This window comes from Patella vulgata, chromosome 6 (genome assembly GCF_932274485.2).
Source record: "Patella vulgata chromosome 6, xgPatVulg1.2, whole genome shotgun sequence".
Classification (NCBI taxonomy): Eukaryota; Metazoa; Mollusca; class Gastropoda; family Patellidae; genus Patella; species Patella vulgata.
In genome coordinates this window covers 38,703,957-38,724,890 of record NC_065884.2, presented here as the reverse complement: position 1 = coordinate 38,724,890, position 20,934 = coordinate 38,703,957, and the positions used below count along the sequence as shown (strand labels likewise).

At 36.4% G+C, this 20,934-nt stretch overlaps 1 protein-coding gene across 6 annotated transcripts in view; it reads left to right on the top strand.

Annotated features, from left to right (window-relative positions):
• Positions 1 to 10,403, top strand: part of LOC126825463 (liprin-beta-1-like) — a 254,385-nt gene extending 243,982 nt beyond the window's left edge. For all 6 annotated transcript variants that reach the window (XM_056101629.1, XM_056101628.1, XM_056101627.1 and 3 more), the window contains one exon: positions 8,019 to 10,403. In XM_056101629.1, coding sequence (XP_055957604.1) covers positions 8,019 to 8,069 — 51 coding nt within the window. In that variant the 3' untranslated portion in view covers positions 8,070 to 10,403. The remainder of the gene's footprint in view (positions 1 to 8,018) is intronic.
• The last annotated feature ends 10,531 nt before the right edge of the window (positions 10,404 to 20,934 follow it).

Below are 20,934 nucleotides of genomic sequence, written 5' to 3'. Positions count from 1 at the left end.
ATTGCTACACAGTTAGCTTTTGGTTGTTAATTGGACTATTGACCAGTCATAATTTGGAACAGAACTACCCAGACACAATTCATTATACTATATAATACAGGGACATAACTCTATGAATAGGAACTATTAACCCGGGAATAGGGAATCAAGTAGTTCCACTCATGTTGCGAGACCAATGGATGCAGACCACCATTAAATTTCGCCAATTAGGTACCCACAAATTGTAGTTCGTCTATTTATTGCAATTCTCTCGGTGTCTCTTTTCTCCCCTTTTGCATCCCCATTTTTGTTGATTTTTTGGACTAGAATTATGGCCCCTGGTTGTACAAAAAATCGAGTACAATTATTATCCAATTTAAAAAAGCGTTTAAATATATCACTGTTACACCCTAAGGATGGTTGAGTTTGTTTTTCGTAAAAATCGGTCCGAAACTGACGGACAAAATGGCCGCCCTTCGTTCGTAAATAGTGTCAAAATATTGTGTATCAGGGTTGTGGACCCTCTGGAGGTCACAATTTTCATCTGATTTTGATGAAACTTGAAATGCATGTTTATAACCCAAGTATCTTGGTTCCTTTCCATTTTTGTACATATAAAATGTTAACTTCCTGAATTATGGCCCCTGATTGTACGAAAAATCGCGTTTTTAGCTTGTGGTTTCTTTAGAGGTCACAATTATTACCCAATTTAAAAAAAAAAGTTCAAATATATGACCGTTAAACCGTAATGTTTGTTGGGTTCAAATTTTAAGGTTACACTTTTGATCTGATTTCGATGAAACTTGAAATACATGTTTATAACCCAAAGATATTGGTTCCTTTCGATATTCTCGCATATCGGATCGTAACTTCCTAAATTATGGCCCTTGATTAAACAAAAAATCACATTTTTATACGCCCACATTGAAATGTGGTCGTATATTGTCGTCGCCCCCGACCGTCGGTCTGGCGTCCACTATTACTTGTGGACGCTCTAGAGGCTAAAGGTAATATCCGATTGACTTTAAATTCATACACAGTGTTTAGGGTCATGAGACGAAGAAGCCTATCGATTTTCAGATAATTACTGCCCTTGATCACTTTGAAAAATCTTGTGGACGCTCTATAGGCTAAAGTTAATATCCGATTGACTTTAGATTTATACACAGTGTTTAAGGTCGTGAGACGAAGAACCCTATTGATTTTCAGCGATTTTCAAAATTACTGCCAGAGTTATATGGCCCATGATCACTTCAAAAAATCTTATGGATGCTCTAGAGGTCACAATTAATATCCGATTGACTTTAAATTTATAGACAGTGTTTAAGGTCATGAGACGAAGAATCCTATTGATTTTCAGCGATTTCCGATAATTTTTGCCAGAGTTATGGCCCTTGATCACTTTAAAAAAATTTGTGGATGCTCTAGAGGCTAAAGTTAATATCCGATTGACTTTAAATTTATACACACTGTTTAAGGTCATGAGATGAGAATCCTATTTATTTTCAGCGATTTCCGATTATTACTGCCAGAGTTGTGGCCCTTGAACACTTTGAAAAATCTTGTGGATGCTCTAGAGGCTAAAGTTAATATCCGATTGAATTTGAAAATTTATACCCCGTGTTTAAGGTCATAAGACGAAGAAGCCTATTTGTTTTCAGCGATTTCCGATTATAACTGCCAGAGTTGTGTCCCTTGATCACTTTGAAAAATCTTGTGGACGCTCTAGAGGCTAAAGTTAATATCCGATTGACTTTAAATTTATACCCAGTGTTTAAGGTCATGAGACGAAGAAGCCTAGTGATTTTCAACGATTTCGGATAATTACTGCCAAATTTATGTCCCTTGATCAATTTGAAAAATCTTGTGACGCTCTAGAGGCTAATGTTATCGTCTGATTGAGTTTAAGGTCTTGAGACGAACAAGTATATTGATTTTCAATGAATCTTTATGACTTGAACAGCTAAATTCATGATGTTAAAAGTTTTGTATACTAAACGTTAGCATGGGGCAGAACTTTATAAAAAAACAAACAAATTCTAATGGTTTTCTGATAATTACTGAATGAGTTGTTACTCTTAATCAGATTTTAATGTATTATAAATGTTTCATTACCGAAAAAAATAAAAAATATGCGACAACTCTTGTTGACTGCCTGGACGATATAGCTGCTGGCAACTTATCTTTATCCGATTTAAAAAATCGTTTTAGTATGTCACCGTTAAACCTAAAGGACAGCCGCGTTCGAATTTCATGAAAATCGGCCCAAAACTGACAGACAAAATGGCCGCCCCTAGTTCTCAAATAGCGTAAAAATATGGTTTATCAAGGTTGTGGACCCTATAAAGGTCACAATTTTTATCCGATTTTGTTGAAACTTGAAATGTAAATATATAACCAAAGATCTCGGTTCCTTTCGATATTTGCGCATACCGAATTGTAATTTCTTGAATTATGGCCCTTGATTGTAGGAAAAATCACTTTCTTTTTAGCTTGTTCTCTATCCATCTTGCGAAAATGTGGGCGTATCCTGCTTGGCTGCCGCTTGTTAAATGCCCACATGGAAATGTGGTCGTATATTGCTGTCGCCCCCGTCCGTCCGTCCACAATTTCTTGTGAACACTCTACAGACTACATTTATCATCTGATTGTTTTGAAATTTATATATGTTGTTTGCATTAGTGAGATGAAGAATCCTATTGAATTTCAATAATTCCGTTAATTTCTTCTGGAGTTATGGCCCTTGTTTCACTTTGTTGCACCTTGTGAACGCACTAACAACAAAAGTTATCAACTAATCTGTATGAAATTTATATGCATCATTTAAATTAGTAAAACAAAGAAGCCTATTGAATTTCAGCAATTTCTGTTAATTACATCTAGAGTTATGGCCCCTGTTTCACTTTGTTGAATCTTGTGAACTCTCTAATGACAACAGTTATCATCCTATCTGTATGAAATTTAGGCCGCGGTTAATTAATATACATGCTAGATGCGGTAATTATTAATTTTTGAGATGAAATTTAATTTTTTTAGTTTAATGCTGTTTCTATTTCAGCAATAACTAATGTCAGTTATTTGGTCGTTGGAAATCCAACCCAACGGTAACCAGTGTCCGAGATTTCTTCACATTTATATCAATATTTATAGATTAAAATATCCGTTGCACAATATCCGGGCACATCGGAAGACTTGATCATAATAAGTTAACGGTTTGTTAATTCATTCATTCTTGACATTTCATTTCTTTATCCTTCCCTACTTTGACAGGTTACGAAATGACCTGTTCCAAACTGGTTAATGATTTGTTCTGACATAAATAATTAAAAGCATACCCTTGGATTTTTAAATACAAAATAAGTTAGATTAATTAACAGAATTTACTACACACGTGTTCGTTTCTCTAGCCGTGAGGGAAGATAGTACCTATGCCATGGCAATAACCCGTATGTTAATTGTCGTCAACTTTGAACCCATCATCGGCACGTGGCATCATAATAAAAATACTTTTATTATTTCGTCTATCTTAATCAAAATGTTTACATTTATTTGTATCTCTGTGTCCTTTTGAGACTGTTTATATAGTGTTGTTAAAAAAATACTGTGAAAGGCGTGAAGCAGTGTCAACCAGTCGGTATGTCATGATCAAGGCTATCTCATGGCGGCAGTTCTGAGACCGTTGCTAGTCAGGAAATAAAATAATTTAGCAGGAATGAAAAGACATATCTTTCTGTGAATTTTATTACAAATGACAATTGCAAGTGCCTTATAGAGTATATATGTGGTCTTTGGTGAATGTTGTAGCTATTGATGACAGATATGATACGGCTTTATCACCTCTTTTTTCCGGATGGACTCCGTGTAATTTTTCACATACTAGCCTACTTTACTTATCACCTACGGTGTCATGTTCATCGATAAATAGTGGATTTTAATGCGTCAATTCATTGTTCGTATTTAAAGGCAAACAAATATAGTTTTAAAGGACAAATTTTGGACCTCACTAAATTTGACCAAATAATTATGGAAGTGCGTAATTATTACTGATGAAAACGGACATGTGGGCCGGTCATGAGAAACAAACAATTAATTAACCGCAGCCTTATATGCATCATTTACATTACTGAAACGAAGAAGTCTATTGAATTTCAGCAAGTTATGGCCCTTGTTTCACTTTGTTGTACCTTGTGAATGCTCTAATGACAAAAGTTATCAACCGATCTGTATGAAATTTATATGCATCATTTAAATTAGTAAAACAAAGAAGCCTATTGAATTTCAGCAATTTCCGTTCAGGCCCTTGATTCACTTTGTTGAATCTTGTGAACACTCTAATGACAACAGTTATCATCCGATCTGTATGAAATTTATATGCATCATTTAGATTAGTGAAAGGAAAAAGCCTATTGAATTTCAGCAATTTCCGTTAATTACGCCGTGATTTATGCCCCTATTCACTTTGTTGTACATTGTGAATGCTCTAACGACAAAAGTTATCAACCGATATGTATGAAATTTATATGTTTCGTTTAAATTAGTAAAATGAACAAGCCTATTGAGTTTCAGCAAATTTCGGTTAATTACATCTAGAGTTATGGCCCTTATTTCACTTTGTTAAAACTTGAGAACGCTCGAACAACAAACGTTATCACCCAATTTTTATCGGATTTCAATGAAACTTGAAATATAGGTTTATCACCCTAAGATCTCTGTTCCTTTCGATATTGGCATGTATCGGACTGTAACTTCATGGATTATTATGGCCCCTGATTGTACGAAAAATCACGTTTTTAGCTTGTGAACACTGTAGAGGTCACAATTTTTATCCGATTTGGTTTAAACTTGAAATGAATGTTAATAACCCACAGATCTCGGTTCCTTTCAATATTCTCACATATCGGACCATAGCTTCCTGAATTGTGACCCCTGTTTGTACGGAATTTCGCGTTTTTAGCTTGTGGACCCTGTAGAGGTCACAATTTTTATCCGATTTAAAAAATCGTTTGAATATATCACCATTACACCATAATGACGGTTGGGTTCGAATTTCGTGATAATCAGACTAAAACTGCCAGACAAAATGGACACCCCTCCTACGCAATTAGTGTAAATATATGGTATATCAAGGTTTGGGATCTTCTAGAGGACACAATTTTGGTATGATTTTGATGAAACTTGAAATACATGTTTATAACCCAAATATCTTGGTTCCTTTCCATTTTTGTACATATCGAATCGAAACTTCCTGAATTATGGCCCCTGATTGTACGAAAAATTGTTAATATCCGATTGACTTTAAATTTATACACAGTGTTTAAGGTCATGAGAAGAAGAAGCCTATTGATTTTCAGCGATTTCCGATAATTACTGCCAGAGTTATGGCCCTTGATCACTTCAAAAAATCTTGTGGAAGCTCTAGAAGCTAAAGTTAATATCCGATTGACTTTAAATTTATACACAGTGTTTAAGTTCATGAGACGAAGAAGTCTATTGATTTTCACCGATTTGCAATAATTACTGCCAGAGTTATGACCCTTGATCACTTCAAAAAATCTTGTGAACGCTCTAGAGGCTAAAGTTAATATCCTATTGACTTTAAATTTATACACAGTGTTTAAGGTCTTGAGACAAACAAGTAAATTGATTTTCAATGAATTTTTATGACTTGAACAGCTAAATCCATGATGTTAAAAGTTTTGTATACTAAATATTAGCATGGGGCAGAACTTGATAAAAACCAAACAAAGTCTAATGGTTTTCTGATAGTTACTTCATGAGTTGTTAGTGTATTATAAATGTTTCATTACCGAAAAAAGTAAAAATATGTGCAACTCTTGTTAACTACCTGGACGATTTAGCTGCTGTGGGCGTATGTTTCATTGCCTGGCAACCTATCTTTTGTTTAGCTTGTTCTCTATCCATGTCTTGCAAAATGTGGGCGTATCCTGACTGGCAACCGCTGGTTAGCTTGTGGACCCTATAGAGGTCACAATTTTTATCCAATTTTATTGAAACTTGAAATGTAAGTTTATAACCCAAAGATCTCGGTTCTTTTCGGACCGTAACTTCCTGAATTATGGCCCCTGACTATAAGACAGATATAAATATAAATTTGTGTGCTTTCCTGACATATTATACCCAAATGATTTTTTACAGGATGACGTGCACTTGTAGACAGCGTGTTCTCATACTAAAAAAAAAAAAAAAAAAAAAAAGGCCTGACAAGGACAGCTGTCTAGTCGTTCGGATGGGATGACAAACCAAGGTCCTGTGTACACATTGGCGTGCACGTAAAAGATCACTTGACAGTTGGAATTCGATATAAGAGTAGGCTGTAGTGCCGCTGTCCAGGCAAAATTTCCCTTATCAGCCCAGTTTGGAGCAGAACAGTAGGACGTTAAACATCATTTCATTTCATACTAAAAACACCAGGAAAAAGAAATATAGTATAATAAGACTTTTGAGTAGGCCACGAGACCATTAAATGAACATTTTGAAATCAACCTCTAAAATATTCTTTTATTTGAATGTTTGGCTCTTTATTTTATAAACTGATTTCATTTTAATGCATTTTTAAATCTTTATTAATTTCTTTTAAAACTTTTTATTTTATGTTATGTTATATATTGATATGCTTTTAACATGTAATATTGTATGAATAAACTATAGCGGGGGCATCTATAATAACTTGTTTTCATTATTTTAACTTTGTCGTCTTGGAAACAAACTGCAAAGCCCAACAAGATGATTAATCTGAATAGCAATCTAAAATCCATTTATCGGTTGTAAAGGGTGATAACTGCGTTACAATTATTATACTGATGTGCTGCTAATTGACGATATCAGGTTTGTATTTTATAATATTGGGTAGTATTTGATAAGTATTTGGTAGTATTGGGTTATTTGCTTGATTTGGGTGATATAGGGAGGCAAATGGAACAGCCAGACATCATTAATCACATTTGAAGTACACTTCCCACGATATATCTCACTATTTTTGAAAAAAAGTCAAGTAATATGGTAATTTTGCACCATTATGTTGTAGTATTTGGTAGTATGTGGTGATATTGGTGTAGTATTCGGTAAATCATCCCGCCGCATCAAGTGTTTATAACGCAGGAACTTTTCTGACATGCCATTTTCATCATGTAGTTAATCACATGACCAGTGATCTCCAGGTCAATTGGTGTGGTCGCAAGCCGACGGCAGAGTTGAATGCTGGATAGTAAGACTTGTGTGGAGAATGGTTGCGAGACATGTCAATTTCGAGTAATTATATCAGTATTCAATTTGAAAAACATAAATTGGAAATAAAATATAAAAAAATAAATACATGTAAACGTATTGTAAAATCAGAAATCAAAGAAAGAATTCCCATAAAATATTCATTATATTTATATCACGTGTGTCTAGTTAATAGAGTTTATTTATTAATTTCAGCGTGTGTATCATTTGCTATTCACTTTGTTGAACCTTGTGACTCTGACAACATCTGATCTTTATAAAATTGATATCCGTGTCTTGTAAATGCACCCATTACCTACAAAAGAATAAATATGTGACAACCCTTGTGGACTTCTCAGACCATTTAGCTGCTGTGGGTGTATGTTTTGTTGCCTGGCAACCTATGTTTCCCTTCTTTCTTCATTTTCTGACACCACCAGTTTGCATTTCTTTGAAGTTGAACTTCACATCATTTTGCAATCTATATGGTAATCGCCAATAGTTTCAGATGACTTCATGTAATATATATAGCAAGCCCACAGTCATCTTTTTGTTTCACATTTATTTGGAGTAAGCTGTACATTGAGCCCACAACATTTGATAAACTTCATGATATATTGTCTCTGGTTGGCTCTCAATGTTGGCTAAGAAGGTTTTCTAGATTATCATTTCATGGTTTCCCCCCCGTGCATCATCTAGACGTTCAGATGGGCTGAAAAAACGAGGTTGGCGTGTGGTAAAAGAACCCTTGACGTTTGGCGCAGAAAAGTAGGATGCCGAACCACCTTTTATTCCATTTATATTTTTACTTGCAGAATATGTTAGCCCAGGATCGTTTTTATGAAGTTCAAACATCGAATGTGTGACAGAATTAATACTGAGAGTCCATAATTAACTCTTCCATGGAATCGCAATAGCAGGGATGATTGTTTGATGTTGAAGAAATTATTTTTATACCAATAACTGGTCTTTTAAAATATATAGTAATTATTATGATATAGAACAATTTTACCAAATTTATGTTCATTTTCTTTCTATGTAATTTTATATACTAAACTTGTTCAGTTATATGCTGCTCCTTTTAATAACTTTTTTTTTAATTTAAAAGTGGACAATTGAATTCTTGTGAATATCAAATTAAAATGCATTTAATATTTTAAAAAAAAACCCTCAATTATTTTCAAAATGAATTGATGTTCCCAAGTACTCCTTAGTTACGAGATATTGAAATATGTTCATCTCATGTCAACTGTTAATTACTCACTTATTATGAAATGTAGATAGGAATTGTACATTCTTTTATTTATTTTTATACGCCCACATTGAAATGTGGTCGTATATTGTTGCCGCCCTCGTCCGTCCGTCGGTCCGGCGTCCACAATTGCTTGTGGATGCTCTATAGGCTAAAGTTAATATCCGATTGACTTTAAATTTATACTCAGCGTTTAAGGTCATGAGACGAAGAAGCCTATTGATTTTCAGTGATTTCTGATAATTACTGCTAGAGTTATGGCCCTTGATCACTTCAAAAAATCTTGTGGACGCTCTAGAGGTCAAAGTTAATATCCGATTGACTTTAAATTTATACACAGTGTTTAAGGTCATGAGACGAAGAAGCCTATTGATTTTCAGCAATTTTCGATAATTACTGCCAGAGTTATGGCCTTTGATCACTTCAACAAATCTTGTGGACGCTCTAGAGGTCAAAATTAATATCCGATTGACATTAAATTTATACACAGAGTTTAAGGTCATGAGACGAAGAATCCTATTGATTTTCAACGATTTTCGATAATTACTGCCAGAGTTATGGCCCTTGATCACTTCAAAAAATCTTGTGGACGCTCTAGAGGTCAAAGTTAATATCCGATTGACTTTAAATTTATACAAAGTGTTTAAGGTCATGAGACGTAGAAGCCTATTGAATTTCAGTGTTATTCGATAATTACTGCCAGAGTTATGGCCCTTGATCACTTTGAAAAATCTTGTGGATGCTCTAGAGGCTAAAGTTAATATCCGATTGACTTTAAATTTATACACAGTGTTTAAGGTCATGAGACAAAGAAGCCTAATGATTTCAGCGATTTCCGATAATTTTTGCCAGAGTTCTGGCCCTTGATCACTTTGAAAAATCTTGTGGACGCTCTAGAGGCTATAGTTAATACCCGATTGACTTTAAATTTATACACAGTGTTTAAGGTCATGAGTTGAAGACGCCTATTGATTTTCAGTGAATTCCGATAATTACTGCCAAAGTTATGGCCCTTGATCACTTTGAAAAATCTTGTGATGCTCTAGAGGCTAAAGTTATCATCCGATTGACTTCAGATCGATACACAGAGTTTAAGGTCTTGAGACGAACAAGTATATTGATTTTCAATGAATCTTTATGACTTGAACAGCTATATCCATGATGTTAAAAGTTTCGTATACTAAACGTTAGCCTGGGCCCGAACTTTATAAAAACCAAACAAATTCTAATTGTTTTCCGATAATTACTTAATGAGTTGTTACTCTTAATCAGATTTTAATGCATCAAAATGTTTCATTACCGAAAAAAGTAAAAATATGCGACAACTCTTGTTGACTGCCCGGACGATATAGCTGCTGTGGGCGTATGTTTCGTTGCCTGGCAACCTATCTTTTATAATGGATTTGTAATATAAGAAATATATCTACAGATTTATGCAGTGTTCAGTTTAGACATGTATTTATAACTACGTACCCCCTTCCCTTCCCACAATCAAGAGTAGATTTGTTTATATTTGAGAGTTAAAATATACCTAAAAGGGAAGGAACTCACTTATTGAACTGATCACCAATAGTGAATTTCAAAAATTTTATGTAAAAGTTGTGAAAAAATGAGATTTTTATAATGCTCCTGGCATTAAGCCAAAAATATGTTTATTTTACAAAAGTGTGATTCAGAAGGTGCCTTTAATATATTTGTACCTTGATTAATCAATGTTTTTATCATAATTTTATTTCAGTTCCCTCAAATACAATTTCTACTCACATTTCGTTGAATTCTCTGTGAGAGTTTATAATGCCAAAAGTGCCTTTTTTCGTCATTCTGTCTTCTATTGTATCTCTCCATATCGTTTTAATCTATTTATGTATATTTTTAATTTAGTGCAATCGTGTATAAACTGTTTTATATTGTAATATATCTACATAAATAAACACCTTTTAGATATGAAGTTTGACTTGTTTTTAGCAGACAATTCCAAACTTCTCATAACACTGCCTTACATGCAGGAGATTGGATTTTGTAATATGGAGAACCTATAATCAACGAGAGCATCGCTACCACTGCAATATACGTCCACATTCCTGCTTTGATTGATATGGTACTTTTTAAAATGAAGAATATGAAATAGCTGCAACAACTGTAATATGACAAGAAACAAGGAAGTCTAGGTGTTGGGCTTGTTTTGCTAAATTTACAGACTAAATATTAACAAAAAAGTGGGTGTGACACCGTCCCTGGGGGTAGGGGCAAGTTGTTGTCCTTACGGTATATGGAATAGATATGCCAACTTCCAAGATGATCCATTCAGAATTCCAACTTGTAGACAAAAACCACAAAAATTGACCTGGCTCTGCCCCTGGGGTTTGGATATGGACCAATATAAATAGTTACAACCCTAAGATGGATCATGCCAAAATGGAACAAAATACATTAATAATTGCAACCTTTAGATTATTTACAGACAAAATATTAACAAGAAAGTGGGTGTGGCACTGCCCAAGGGGGTCGGATCAAGCACCAAATAGTTGCCGAGTTCCAGGATGATCCTTTCAGAATTGAGGCCTGTATACAATAAACTGAAAAATTGGGCATGGTTTGCCCCTGGGGATCGGAAATGAAATGAAATGGGGTTTAACGTCCTACTGTTCTGCTCCTATACTGGGCTAATGAAGACGGGCATACGCCATACAGTGTGCTATGAGGGAAATTTTGCCCGGGCAGCGGCACTATCGCCTACTCTTATATCGAATTCCAACTGCCAGGGGATCTTTTACGTGCATTCCAATATATACACGGGACCTCGGTTTTTCGTCTCATCTGGAGGACTAGACAGCTGTCCTTGTCAGGCCTTTTGTTCTGCACCACTAACAAGGGGCCTAGGGATCGGGACATGCACCAAAATCAATAGATGCCGTCCTTAGGCTATAAGGAGTACATATGCCAAATTCCAAGATAATCCATTTAGAAGTGCGGCCTGTATACAATACAATAAACTGAAAAATTGGCCTGGCTCTGCCTCGTAGGGTCGGAACATGCACCAAAATCAGTAGTTGTCGTCCTTAGGCTATAAGGAATACATATGCCAATTTCCAAGATAATCCATTTAGAATTGCGGCCTGTATACAATAAACTGAAAAATTGGGTGTAGCTCTGCCCCTGGGATTAGGCACATGCACCAAAATTAATAGTTGCCGTCTTTAGGCTATAAGGAATACATATGCCAGATATCAAGACGATCCATTAAGAATTGCAGCCTGTAGGCAACAGACAAATACAAAAATTGGGGGTGGATCTGCCCCTGGGTGTCAATAGGGATCATCTTTAGGGTGTGCATCTGTGGTCTCCGATACAGACGGCGTCCAATCTCATCCCAGACATGTTCTATCGGTGCCATGTCCGGAGACATGGCTGGCCAGTCCAAGTCATTGATGTTGTTAGCAGCCAGGTAGTCCATACTATGCGGACGTGCATTATCCTGTTGGAAGTGCTGAAGTTGTGGGTGCGCTCCAAACATCGGAACAACAATTGGTTGCAGGACATCATCACGGTAGGCTACAGCATTAACGCGACCCCTGCAAATGTGTAGGGCGGTCCGGTGATGAAATGTGAAGCCTCCCCACACCATTACACTTCCCCCACCCCATCGATTCGTTTCGAAGACGCAGCAGTCTGCAAGACGTCTCCACACACGTTGACGGCCATCAGCGTGATAAAGATGAAAGCGACTCTCATCACTGAAGAGCACACTTTGCCAGTCTACTCTTCTCCATATCTTTTGTCCTTGAGCCCATATCAAACGCCGCTGACGGTGATGATCCCTGAGGATAGCTCCAACATAAGGTCTCGTGCACAGTCCTACTCTTAGACGACGTCTTACGGTGTTGGCACTAACTGGTACTTGTCTTCCGACGACTGCTGCACCTGTTCGAGTCGCTGGGCGGAATCTGTCACGCAGATGAGTGACCCGGATGTAGCGGTCTTGAGCCTGGGTTGTAACGCGTTGTGGACCAGGACGTTGACGGTCACGTGTTGATCCAGTAACTCGAACATGTTCCACCAACCTTACTATAGTGGACTGATGACAATTGAAGTGTCTGGCAATAGCACGTGTAGACATGCCAGCCCTGGACATTCCCATGGCTTCATTTCGTTGATTTTCAGTAAGTCTCGGCATCTCTAGCTCGATTCCTTCACATGTCCAACAACAAATTACGACAGATTGACGTTTCACAGTTCATGTACAGCACATTAAGTTGAAAACATGCTTTTAAAGGGCTCACACACAATGCTGCACGTGAATATTGGGTTTTTCATGTGCATCTCGCGCAATTTTTTTTTTTTGCACACGGGCCGAGCGTTTGGGAGCATTGTGTGAAACAATAGTTCATAGTATTGTATAATATTATACATACAAAACCACCTAGTAATAAAATATTTGGGAAAAAAAAGTGATGCGTTTTCCATGGCGCTCAGTATAATTCTCATCCTCCGTCCACAATTTGTTTGTGGACACTCTACTACAGGTCACAATTTTTATTTGATTTTGACGAAACTTATAATATATGTCTATCTCCCAAACATCTTGGTTTCTTTTGATAATGGCATATATCGCACCATAACTTCATGGATTATGGCCCCTGATTGTATGAAAAAAAAAATCATGTTTTTAGTTTGTGGACACTCTAGAGGTCACAATTTTCATCTGATTTTGATGAACCTTGAAATGCATGTTTTAAACATAAAGAAAAATATACTGTGTAATTAGGTCATTTTTTTTCTAGAGTGTATATTATATATTTAAGTATGTTATTTATTGCATTGTACTATAATTGTCTACACATGTATTTTAGACATATTGCTGTTTTAGCTTGTCGACACTCTAGAGGTCATAATTTTGATCCGATTTTGATGAAACTTGAAATGCATGTTTATAACCCAACGATCTTGGTTCTTTTCGGACCGTAACTTCCTGAATTATGGCCCCTGATCGTACGAAAAATCATGTTTTTAGCTTGTGGACCCTATTGAGGTCATAATTTTTATCCGATTTAAAAAAAAAAACGTTTTAGTATATCACCGTTACACCCTAAGGGTGGTTGAGTTCGAATTCCGTGAAAATCGGCCCAAAACTGACCGGCAAAATGGCCACCCCTCGTTCTCAAATAGCGTAAAAATATGGTATATCAAGGTTGTGGACCCTCTAGGGGTCACAATTTTCTTCTGATTTTGATGAAACTTGAAATGTAAGTTATAACCCAACGATCTCGGTTCCTTTAGATATTCGTGCATATCGGATCGTAACTTCCTGAATTATGGCCCTTGATTGTACGAAAAATCATGGTTTTTTTTAGCTTGTGGTCTCACTAGAGGTCACAATTTTTATGCGATTGAAAAAAAAGTTTGAAGAATCACCGTTACACTCCAATGTGGGCTGAGTTCAATTTCGTGAAAATTGGACCAAAACTGCCGGACAAAATGGCCACCCCTCGTAAGCAAATAGTGTAAATAAAGGCCATAGTATATCAAGGTTGTGGACCAGAAGTCATAATTGAAGAGTCCAGGGGAAGAACGGTCTAAGCTCCGAGCGGAATCTCTCAAACCGTATTCCAGCACCCGGATTCGAAATGAAGTTAGCACACATATTCCTAGCGCCAATAAAAAAACTAGCTATCATTATCACGAAAATAATTGTTACTTTTATATTAGAAAATAACATTTCAAGACATATTACATATATACTTTGCATTAATATGTCTTGAAATGTTATTTTCTAATATGTAATAATAGACCCCCCCCCCCCCGCCAAAAAAAACCAGCATCAAGGGATTGATAATATACTAGACTGCAAAATTCGAGAAGCCTCCTATGTTTGCCTTTCGAGATATATTACCGTAAACATACTAAAATATTGGGGGTTAGGGTAGGCTCACTGCGTACAAAATAACTTCTAAACTAGATTTGGTGGCTCCAAGATCTTATTTCACAAACTGGACAGATGCATAAGGTATGAACACCATGGGTTCAAAAAACAAAGGGTACGCCCAAGCTGCATCACAAAGCACCCAAACCAGCTTTGGTGGCAAAATGTTTTTTATTACACGGAATCAAGGGATGAATAAACTACTAGTATATAAAATTTCAAAAGCTTCCTATGCTGGCTTTTCGGGATATATCACCGTAAACATACTAAAACTATGGGTGGAATCGGGCTAGGGTAGGCTCGTCGCGCACGCAATAACTTCTAAACTACCTTTGGTGGCTCCTAGTTGGCTTTTCGAGATATATTACCGTAAACATACTAAAATATTGGGGGTTAGGGTAGGCTCACTGCGCACAAAATAACTTCTCAACTAGCTTTGGTTGCTCCAAGATCCTTATTTCACCAACTCGACAGATGCATAAAGTAGAACATGCCAAATTTCTGTAACTTTCTGTGTTGGCGTATCGAGTTATATCATGGTAAAGTTCTTAGCACCCGGATTCGAGCTGTGGACCATTAGATAACAAACCTTATCTCTCAACCATCCGTGTTTCGAGATAAGAGATGATGCTATTACCTTTAACGTAGCACATGCGAGAGCGATTCACATCCGGCATTTGTAAACAAAATTGACAATATTTTTAATCAAAACAACGATTGATTATTGTTATTTATAATATTTCTGCCACACTCAACTACAATTAAGCATATAATCCTACCTGAAACGGGTACAAATCCCCTCTTTTTAAATCAAAGCGACAGTAGATTGCTTTTTCCGACATTTTAAATTTCCGTCTGTAACACATAAAGGCGGGACTTCGTGTGCAATAGCCAATCAAAGTACTAATCTGATCAGAGTTGCGCAGTAGTAATACGCCGTAATTATGAACGTCCGAATCAAGTTTGATAAAAACAACGCTTGATTTACTTTATTGTCAATATTTTCTGATAAATGAATGTTGTTTCAGTAGATTGGGCTGCGTATGTGTAATAAGTACTACTGGTATAAAATTAACTTATTTCTAAGATGGTACATACATTAATAAAGAAATTGAGTTTGCCACTTGGAACTAAAGGCATCCAATCGTAGCTAAAAACAAGCACATCAGTGAGTATATCTTAGCGTTTTTAGCTACGTTCTCGTAGCTAGGGATCATGGGTTCAAAAAACAAACGGTACGCTCCAAGATCTTTAGTTCGCCAAATCGACAGATGGATAAGCTATGAACATGCCAAATTTCATTAACTTTCTATGTTGGCGTATTGAGTTATACCACTGAAAAGTTCCTAGCACCCGGATTCGAGACGGGGTTCGTAGGTACAATAAACAAGGGGTGCGCCCACGCTGCATCAAAAAGCACCCAAACCAGCTTTGGTGGCAAAATATTTTTTGTTTCAGGGAATCAAGGGATGAATAAACTACTAGAATACAAAATTTCAGAAGCTTCCTTTGCTGACTTTTCGAGATATATCGCCGTAAACATACCAAAAATATGGGGGGATCGTGTTAGGGTAGGCTCAATGCGCACGCAATAACTTCTTAACTAGCTTTGGTGGCTCCAAGATCTTTATTTCACCAAATTGACAGATGCATAAGGTATGAACATGCCAAATTGCATTAACTTTCTATGTTGGCGTATCGAGTTATACCACCGTAAATTTCCTAGCACCCGGATTCGAGGCGGCGTTGGTGGGTTCAATAAACAAGGGGTAAGGCCAAGCTGCATCAAAAAGCACCCAAACCAGCTTTGGTGGCAAAATGTTTTGTATTTCACAGAGTCAAGGGATGAATACAAAATTCCAGAAGTCTCCTATGCTGGCCTTTCGAGATATATTACCGTAAACATACAAAAAATATGGGGGAATAGTGTTAGGGTAGGCTTGTCGCGCACGCTATAACTTCTAAACTAGCTTTGGTGGCTCCAAGATCTTTATTTCAACAAATCGACAGATGGATAAAGTCTGAACATTCCAAATTTCATTAACTTTCTATGTTGGCGTATTTAGTTATACTTTTTGATGCAGCGTGGGCGCACCCCATGTTTATTGAACCCACGAACCCCGCCTCGAATCCGGGTGCTAGGAACTTTTCAGTGGTATAACTCGATACGCCAACATAGAAAGTTAATGAAATTTGGCATGTTCATACCTTATGCATCTGTCGATTTGGTGAAATAAAGATCTTGGAGCCACCAAAGGTAGTTTAGAAGTTATTGCGTGCGCAGTGAGTCTACCCTAACACGATTACCTCATATTTTTAGTATGTTTACGGTAATATATGAAAGAAATAAAAATCAACACAATCTGGTTGATATGAGGCGATTATCGACTCTGACAACCAGTCTGTGTCTTACTTATGACAAGGTTACCTTACCTATATGGGGCGCCGTTTGTAAAATAATTATTTAATTTTTTTTATGGCAAAAAACATTAGATTTAACTCCGAATATATATATTTAGATAAATATTAGAACAAAAATGGCATATATGTAAATATAAAAAAATATTGTAGCTAAAAGTCGAATTTTTGGTCTATGAAAAACTTTAAATGTTATATCTTGATTTCACATCGCTTAGTTAAATATATAGCTAAATGTGCTGTTTTTCGTAGGTATAAATCCTAAATACTAAATCACTGAAAAATCTAAAGTTAAATATTTAGCTAAATATATAAACATTTAGCTAAATATATAAACATTTAGCTAAATATATAAACATTTAGCTAAATATATAAACATTTAGCTAAATATATATATTTAGCTAAATATATATATATTTAGCTAAATATATATATATATATATATAGCTAAATATATATATTTAGCTAAATATATATATTTAGTTAAATATATAAACATTTAGCTAAATATATAAACATTTAACTAAATATATATATTTAGTTAAATATATAAACAGTTAACTGAATATATAAATATCATGCTAAATATATAGAGGATATTTGTCGTTTTAGAGTGAATAACATATTTTATTTCATCGAGAAGCAAGAAAACTTATATTTTCACGAATGCGTAGCATGAGTGAAAATATAAACGTTTTCTTGCTTAGAGATGAAATAAAATATGTTATTCACGACAAAACAACAAATGTTCTATTTATTTTATGATTTTACAATCATTTTAGGTAAACACTGCTAGCCAGTGGAATAACACTTTTATTTCACTGATAAAACGCGGTATTCCACTACTGATCATAAAATAAATATGTTTAGCTAAATGTTTAAATATTTAACTAAATATATATTTGTGGTCCCGCCAATATTTCTATTATCGTAAGCGACACAAAAACCTGCGCATAAAATGATGACGTGTACCCGACACGTGAGCCATGGCACAATAGGCCTACTAGCAAATTAGAAATGGACGCTGACCACGTGGCATTATTAACGAATTGCGGGTGTAAGAACTAAGCTGAGCGTTCAGGTACCAGATAGTACTGTGTTGTGCAGTCAATGGAAAGTTTTACACTACGTCATCGTTTAGTGTGAAGTCGCTTACAACAATAATTATTTTACAAACGGCGTGGTACGGTTGCGCTTTGTAAATTTAACTATATGTTTAGCTAAATGGATCCAACCCGTGAACTCTGTGAACCGTGAACTGTGAATTCCGTGACTCGTGAACTCTAATTATTGTCTGAATTACAACTGTCAACAAAGAAAACTGTCAACTTGTTTATGTTTGTACTGTAACTCCTGTTTCTTGTATATGTTTATTTAAATAAATATTCATTAATATTTCAAAGCCGTATCATTTCATTCAAGTGTTATCACGTGATTTGATCGACTGTTGTCCTGTCAATTTGGTTTGCCAGTCCACTCCGAATAAACACGTCGTGTGGAGAGGGTCAACATCTTTTTTACCCACAACACCGCAGCATGCCGAGATGAGATTTGGGTAATCTTTTACTTCTTCACACTCTGGTCAAAATTGGTCAACCTGTGATCAGTAGATTTGAGTGGATATGGGAAAGCACAATAAATGAATAGGTACAAGCCTAAGTTCATATATTTTAGCCTTTCTCTGCATATGGGCAGTCTTAGACTATCTTTGCTAATATTTCAGACTCAGAATTTTGTCGAACATCAACTCAATATAAATACTGTATTTATAACATATCGTCTTGTCATTTGTTCTATTACTCAGCCTTTTAGTAGTTAGGTATTGCACATACTTTTGGGTGGTCTAAAATGAGATATTTCAAGAAACACATTTTCTTGCACAAGATTTTAGGGTGGTCTAATAAGCAACTGTGAGGAACACATTTTCTTGCACATGATTTTTGGGTGGTCAATTAAGCAACTGTGAAGAACACATTTTATTGCGCAAGATTTTAGGGTGGTCTTTCTTAAAAATAATGTTGCATATTTTTTTACGCAAGATTTTAATGGGCAATATTAAAGAGCAATATTTACAAAAGAATATTGTATTGTCCTACAACAGTATTGTTGATATTATTGTGGTCTGAGATGTATAAGTATGAACGGAGTTATATCCCTTTGATGCCAGGAGGTGGCGCTTTTGTTTTTGAGCATTGTATGTCAACCATGCTTGCCTGACTGAGAATAAATGTTTCTTCTTTGATTGTTGGTATATTGTAATAGTTAGTGTTTTATCATATATTTTAAATCTTATAATCCCTATTGTTGTTTTAAAGATTATTCTAAACGCTACCTTAATTAGATGAATTCTGGTATAAGCTGTATTGGAGTATTAGCAAGTATTGTGAGGGCAGCGTCTTAAGTTACAAACAATAAACATTAATTAGCCTAGTGTTTAACTAAATTGGTTGCTATAAACTAGTTGCTAGGAATACATAATGTAGATATAAAAGGGAAGACATCTAGTAGACTCCTCATAAACTTGCTATACATCTAATACAGTGTTTGTTTCCATTTTAAGGTGAGCGTATATTTTGTATATTATTTGTTTTTAAAACTATCGATGCACTCTGTCCAAAGTGTGTAGTTTTATAATTTAAAGATCGGCGTCCTATAGACGAAATAGTGCCTCTACACACCAGCGAGTAAGAAAGCTCTTACACCCACCCCCAACTTATGTAAATATTAATATGTCATTTTATTTTAATTATATGTTTAATATTAGTATATATATTACTAATACTTTATTTTATGTAATTATATGTTTAATTGTCTTGTATAAATATGATCATGAATTACATATATACTATTCAAAAAAAGTAGGGGATATTTGATTTTTAAGTGTTATTAAAGTCACCTAATGAAACTGACGAAGAAACAAATGACAAAATGAAATGAAGTTCACATTCATCGATTTATTCCAAATGATCGTTAGACTAAGTAAGGCACAGACTGACCATTATAAGGGTAAAATGATACCCGGGGTCAAACAGCAAAGTTACCACAGCATCACAACCAAGTCAGTAACGGGTAAATCCTCCTCTGTTTGCCAAACAAGCATTGATCCGACGTGGCATACTCCTAATGAGACGTCTAAGGTCATTTTGGTCCAGATTGTCCCATTCCTGTTGCAACGCAGCAGCAAGTTCTTGGACATTGGCAGGACGTTGTTGACGTTGACGTAACCTCTGTCCAAGCATGTCCCAGACATGCTCGATGGGGGAGAGGTCGGGACTCAGTGCTGGCCAAGGTAATGTGGTGATGTTCTGTTGTTGGAGGTAACCTGTAACGATCCTGGCCCTGTGACATCTTGCGTTGTCATCCTGGAAGATGAAACGGCGGCCATGACGTCGTGCGAACGGCACAACATGGACTGCCAAGATGTTGTCCCGGTAGTACTGGTCTGTAACACGCCCTGCAACAACATGTAAAGCCGTTCTTCCAGCAACAGTGATGCCTCCCCACACCATAACAGAACCACCCCCAAATCGATCATGTCTGATGACGTTAACGTCTTGGAAGCGCTCGTTTCGACGACGCCACACCCTCCTACGTCTGTCCAAAAAATCAACAGTGAACCTTGACTTATCTGAAAACATCACATTGCTCCAGCGTCGATTATCCCAGTGTTGACGATCCCTACACCAACGACGTCTTGCCTGAATGTGATGATCTCTCAAACAAGGGATCACGCGAGGACGTCGGGCGCGAAGGTGACCCCTATGCAGTCGATTCCGAATCGTCTGGCCACTCACTCTCACACCAGTGTCTGTTTGAAGACGAGCGCTGATCTGATTTGCTGTGATGACACGATTTCTCAAGGCCAAGGTACGGATAAATCGATCCTGGGCTTGAGTTGTCGCCCTTGGTCGACCTGAGCGTGGTCTGTCCTGTACAGATTGTGTATCACGGTATCTGGCTGGCTTTTCGGGATATATCACCGTAAACATACTAAAACTATGGGTGGAATCGGGCTAGGGTAGGCTCGTCGCGCACGCAATAACTTCTAAACTACCTTTGGTGGCTCCTATAGTTGGCTTTTCGAGATATATTACCGTAAACATACTAAAATATTGGGGGTTAGGGTAGGCTCACTGCGCAC